Here is a 6,000-nt window from a genome sequence, read left to right as displayed (position 1 = left end):
CAAATGTTAAACGAAAACAAGCTTTTATTTAATATAAATCAAAAATCCAGTAGGAAAAGCGGGAACATGGGGTAAACACTGGGAGCTAGGAAAGCTACAGGAGTACACACCACAGGATGTAAAGTAACAGAAACTGGAACTTTTATAATTGTAGCGTCTTTACAATATAACGTGTCTTGAGGGAACTGTTGTTGTGATTTGGTGCTATTTAAATGAATTGAGTTGAATTGGAAGCTGGAAACAGGCTGCGGGAAACCGGATGACATGACAAATGGCAATTAGAGACTCAGACAATTTATACACACAGCAATGAGGCAAGGGGCAAACAGGTGGGAGACACAGCAGGACACAGCAGGAGCAAATCATGGCTAATGTGACTATAGAAGTTAAACTCAGCACAAGAGAGCAACAGTGTAATGTCCACGGACACTTTAGAAGGGCCTTCTAGGGAATAGAGGACAACTTGTTCAGGGGGAATTAACTGATTAAAGACTTTGTGAAATATGGCCTCTAGAACTACCATGGGGCAAAGCCTCAAGGAGTAGTCCTGACCTGATACCACTAGAATAAAATACTAATTTCTTTAGAATGTATAGCTAATAAACGACTGAAGGTAGTCAAAATACAAATAACCTCTTTTTTTCTTAATAAGGCAATAAAAAAAATGGGCCCTAGTGGGCTACATAAATACCCAGCTAGGTGCTGAGTAGTTAGCATTCACACAGAGTGAGCATTCAAGAAAGCAATGAAAGGATCAGTGGTAATAAAGGTTGAAAATACTGGAGTATCAAAGTTGTGAATACATTCATAAGAATGCAGTATTATTGTGGTAATCACTATATTTCTATTATAGTAAGACCTGGTGGCCTCGAATTTCTGGCTTTAAATGAAGAGATGAGTCTTATCACATTTGGAAGGTACAGACTGTTCATGGAATTATATTTGATGTCTATAAGACAAGCTCAGAGATAGTCAAGTCATACAAGCATCTTATTGAGTGAATAACTGCGTGCTGAAGCAGCTCAAAGAACTTTCCTCAGTAAAAAAGAAAACCGAATATAAACGAAAAGAGAATCCTCTAAATAATTTAAAGCAGGAGTAAATACTGTATTATATTATGAATCAAAAAATGTTAAAATCAATTCAGTAATGTAAATATGGCTCGTAATATGAAGACCGTTGAGAGTAAGAGTAAGACTAGAGAAGCACTGTATAAATGCCAGAAGCTTAACATATTTATCACAGCTACAACATTTTTGGCACTAAAGACTCCCTCATTCCAGTGATAGGAGTGATGGTTCATTCATGTCACACTCTCCAGTCTTTCAGTACCATAAATTGTTCGATGGCAACCTGCAAAGAAGTCCTCTTAATGAGTTCATTCATTCTCTCACATTACTTTTCCTGACAGACCTAAAGACACACCTTTCTGGATAGATATAAACACAGGACAATGCCCACATCTGTCTCATTGTCATTAGACGCTGTATTGGTACATTATCTTAGCAATATATATGTGATCATCTCATCATACGATATGATATGATATGTTATGATATGATGTGATCATATATAAGGACTGTAAGAAGAGCCTTGTGAAAAGAATGACAGGACTGCAGATTTTTCATTTATATCCTGTGAAGCAATCAATCTTCAATCAAACCACTCCAGTCCAGAATCCAAGACCACAAGAGGGGGTAGAGGACCTGGGTGTTCATTATGGCACCCCATCACTCTACACTACAAGCACTACAAAAAGTCATTTTTAGCAGCACCTTCTTAATGTAACCCAGAACCAAGAAGTAATAAATTTAACAATACCGTAAAAATACATGAGTGTTAAGAGAGACACAACTTATGCACTAAGTAATTTTATGTAATGCATAAATTTGAGGGCATTTGAAACGAAGTCAAACAATGTTTCCTTATCTTACATTGTAATTATGACGTAACATATTTTCACAAGTGGTGTCTGTCTTTTATTTTTAAATTGCACCAACAATGCCAAAAAAGATTGTATATATTATTATTTTGTACATCATAACTGTAACTGTCCATGAAGGAATTATAGTAAAATTACATTAAATTAAGTATTTAGGCGTAGTAATCAAGTCACCTGGATTCATCCGTAATCATAATTACACAGCGAGCATGTTGGACGGGAGCGCAGAAGCTCTCTTCAAAAGCTGGTGTGCAGCCGCTCAGTCAGAGTAGAGGAGCAGCAGGAGGACAGCACACAGACACGGAGAGAGACACAGACGGAGCTGAGCTGTTACCATTGCCAGACTCGTTCTGGTGCGCGTAAAAGACGCCTTTCTGTTTTTACGCACAGCAAAAAAAAAAAGGAAAAAAAAGAAAAAAGGGGGGAAACGTGCAAAGATTGATATGGAAGTTTCGACATCAAATACTTTTTCTGGTTCGTTGACTTTATTATTTGTAGGAGAGCGGACTCTCCGCAGACTACAACTGTACACTTAGAAACGAGCGTGACGCTTTCGGAAACTTTCCAACATTCACTTGCGTTTGGAATCGTTAACTTAGTCGTGTAATTAATTGGGGTTATCGCGGCCGGTTTAGTGACATTTTCGCTTCTAAACAGTAAAATGGATCCTTTATTCAGTGCTACCAATGCGCCAAATTGGACCAGCAGCTCCAATGATACCAATAACGGGACCATTTACAGGAACCAGTTTGTGCAGCCGGTCTGGAAAATCGTCCTCTGGGCCATTGCCTACAGCTGTATAGTTATCGTGTCCGTTGTAGGTAACATCACAGTCATCTGGATTATTGTGGCGCACAAACGCATGAGGACTGTCACCAATTATTTTCTCCTGAACCTAGCGTTCGCCGAAGCGTCCATGTCTGCATTCAACACGGTGATCAACTTCACCTACGGGATGCACAACGAGTGGTACTTTGGACTCGACTACTGCCGCTTCCACAACTTCTTTCCGATCGCGGCTGTGTTTGCCAGCATCTATTCAATGACTGCCATCGCTCTGGACAGGTAAGCTTCTGTTTTCACAGCCAGCCTGCTTTCAGAATACACGAGAAATGATCAGTGTGCCCCAAGTGTTTGGTATTGGAAAACACCCGTAAACACCCGAGACCGTCTAATGTAATTTGCCCATTCACGGTACAGTTTATGTTTCAAAATTCCACGAAAGCTTAGAGTACATCCATACATATCGATCATTATGAAAACAGACTACTATTGGTTTCTAAGAGCGTATAGGTGTGGTTAAAAAAAGAGGTGCAAATGCTTTCACATTGTTTTTGTTTGGTTAAATATTACTGACTCTTTGGGGAAAAAAGGTTTTAAATTACATAAGAAACTTCATTCACTAGTTGGTGTAAAAGCACTATTGACAGTATTTGTTTTCCTTCGCTGCCTCCTTTGTTTGCATGTGGCGAAACAACGCGTGACGCACAGGAAGCGCAATAAACAGTTAATGGTTAATGGTTCATTGCCTTCTGGCTCAAACCCTTGTCAAATAAGAAAAAAAGGAAAGCAAGCTGTTGTTAAAAGTTTTGTGCATTCATTTTATGTCTTCATGTATACTCCTGTTACTGAAAATATAGCATTTGGGGGAAAATATTTCTTCATTTCTAAGTCTTTGCTCACTCTTAATGAGCAACCTTGTGTAGGAACACACACACAGCATAATAATCCTGAATGAAAATGAATGCATAGAAAGCCCTGCTCTATTTGAGTAGGTGTTTGTGTGAGTGATAAATGTGTGTTGTTGTCCTTGTGTGTTGTGTTGTATATATAAATCTGTGAAGTATCTATCAATATTTCCATGTAGGTAAATATCTCTGTGTGCAGGAAGGAGTGTGTGAAGATATGTGCATTGCTCAGTTCGAAACACATTTATATGTGTTATGTGTAAGTGTGGGTGGATGTGGGTGGGTGTACATTTGAGACATTCATTTTCCTGCTTAACCACATGAAGCTGTGTTTGCAGCTCTGTATTTTCTGCATCTCAGGACATGTTAGCCACTAATTGTCTCACTGTGGAACACCATTAATCTGAACTTTCCAAGATTAAGTGAGAGATTTGGTTATAGCTGAACAGAGCACAAAAGGGAAGCGACAACACATGCTACATTCAGTCTGCTCACTGAAAACATACTGTTATGAGAGTTTGCCAATCAGGGGATATATAATCTAGCTATCCACGTGCATCCACACAACACAACCATGATATTAAAATCCCTGTAAAGGAACATTAACTTTACCTTGACAGCCCCATATGTATGCAGCCAGGAAAAGATAGTATTTCAGAATATTTCAGAGATGTGGATGATTAAGCTGGAGGTAGACACCCACTGTGACCCATCATTCACAAACAGCAGTACCTTCACAGTTAACATTTCATCTCTTAATGACATAGATATAAAATAATTTCTGTCTGTTGATCGTATGTTTGATGAATGTGTTAAATAGGGGAGGTAGCGCAGTGTTGCTGTAGCTGATAAGACGTTCCTTTTCTTATCTCCATCCTTTTCCTCATCATTTCTGGGGTGCTCTTGCACTGCACTGCCCACAGATCAGCAGTACAGCTGCGTGCTGAGATCAGTGTGCTGCTCCAATGCTGACTGTATTGAGGTAATTGGTAAAAAACAAAACAAACTCAGCTGTAGAAAAATCTACTGGGGCTGTATGTGGATTCATTGGGTCCTTTATAAAATGGAGTTTTCAATTTCTTTCGCCCTGGATTGTGGGTAGAGGGAATTAAGAGAATTTGTCAAAGTGGCAAAGCAGTACAAATCTAAAACCTCTGATTACTGTAGTGGGAAAAAGACTATAACACATGAATTGATTCTTCAGTATTTTGATGATTACATTTGATCAAAATTCATGGTTAGCACTGTTGCTGCACAGCAAGAAGGTCCTGAGTTCAAGTCCACCATCAGGCTAGGGTCTTTCTGTGTGTAATTTGCATGTTCTCCCCGTGTTTGTGTGGGTTCTCTCTGGGTACTCTGGCTTCCTCCCACATTCCAAAGACATGCAGTTAATGGGGATAGGTTAATTGGTAATTCTAAATTGCCCATAGGTGTGAATGTGAGTGCGAATGGTTATCTGTCTCTATGTGTTAGACTGGTGACCTACCCAGGGTGTACCCTGCCTCTCTCCCTAAGACAGCTGACCCTGAAAAGAATAAGTTGAAGAGAATGGATGGATGGTATTTCACTGGCGATGGTGGTGCAGTGGTTAGCACTGTTGCCTTTAACCAAGAAGGTCGTATATTTGAATCCATAGGTGAGCTTGGGGGCTAGCTGTGTGACGTTTGGACACTCTGGCTTCCTCCCATAGTCCAAAATAAAGCTTGTTCAGTTCATATTCTAACTAGTAGGTGTTAATGTGAGCATGAATTGTTGTCTGTCTGTGACTGGTGACCTCTGCAGGTTGTACTCCACCTCTCCCCATTTGACATTAGATAAACTGAAGAAAACTGTCTTGTGTACTAAACTTTTGAAGTCTTATATTTGGGAATCATTTGTATTTTATTATAATAATAATAATAATAATTATTATTATGTCAGCTACCCATTACTAACTTAATAATAATTATTATTATTATTATTATTAAGTTAGTAATGGGTAGCTGACATAGTTATGTAAACTGTATATAAAAGATAGATGGTCTTAAAAGTAAAGTTTATAAAGTGGATTCCTACAAAATTTATGCGTTAGTTGAGTTTCACCTGTGACATCCTGGAGCCTACTCAAAGGAGGAGGGTTTCCCCTGGTATGGCAACTCTTTGAGCTGATCTCTCCCAATAAAGTGTAATCCTGTAAATAATGAAATATGTTACTACTATAATATTCAAGTCTGTGTTTTGTTTTTAATTCCCTGGTGTGGTTTTTGTTGTGTGTCTAGCAACTTGGATACAAAAACACCTGATATATCGTGGATAAGTGGATATATAGGAGCCTTTATGGGGTTGCTGTGAGATACTCGTAGATCCGTGCCTCTTCAGTACCCCATGACA

General features: G+C 39.0%; 1 protein-coding gene across 3 annotated transcripts in view; it reads left to right on the top strand.

Moving 5' to 3' along the window:
- The first annotated feature begins 2,218 nt into the window (after positions 1–2,218).
- tacr1a (tachykinin receptor 1a) overlaps positions 2,219–6,000 on the top strand; it is a 69,052-nt gene continuing 65,270 nt past the window's right edge. For 2 of the 3 annotated variants that reach the window (XM_085367086.1, XM_085367085.1), the window contains exon 1: positions 2,219–3,007. In XM_085367086.1, the coding sequence (XP_085223212.1) occupies positions 2,604–3,007 (404 nt within the window). In that variant the 5' untranslated portion in view covers positions 2,219–2,603. The remainder of the gene's footprint in view (positions 3,008–6,000) is intronic. The other variant, XM_085367087.1, reaches the window with a different exon arrangement.

This window comes from Diplotaxodon limnothrissa, linkage group LG12 (assembly GCF_057381915.1).
Source record: "Diplotaxodon limnothrissa isolate DT_005_m linkage group LG12, D_limnothrissa_male_GT1.1, whole genome shotgun sequence".
Lineage (NCBI taxonomy): Eukaryota > Metazoa > Chordata > Actinopteri > Cichliformes > Cichlidae > Diplotaxodon > Diplotaxodon limnothrissa.
Note: the sequence above shows the minus strand (reverse complement) of the source record. Positions and strands in the feature narration are given on the sequence as shown.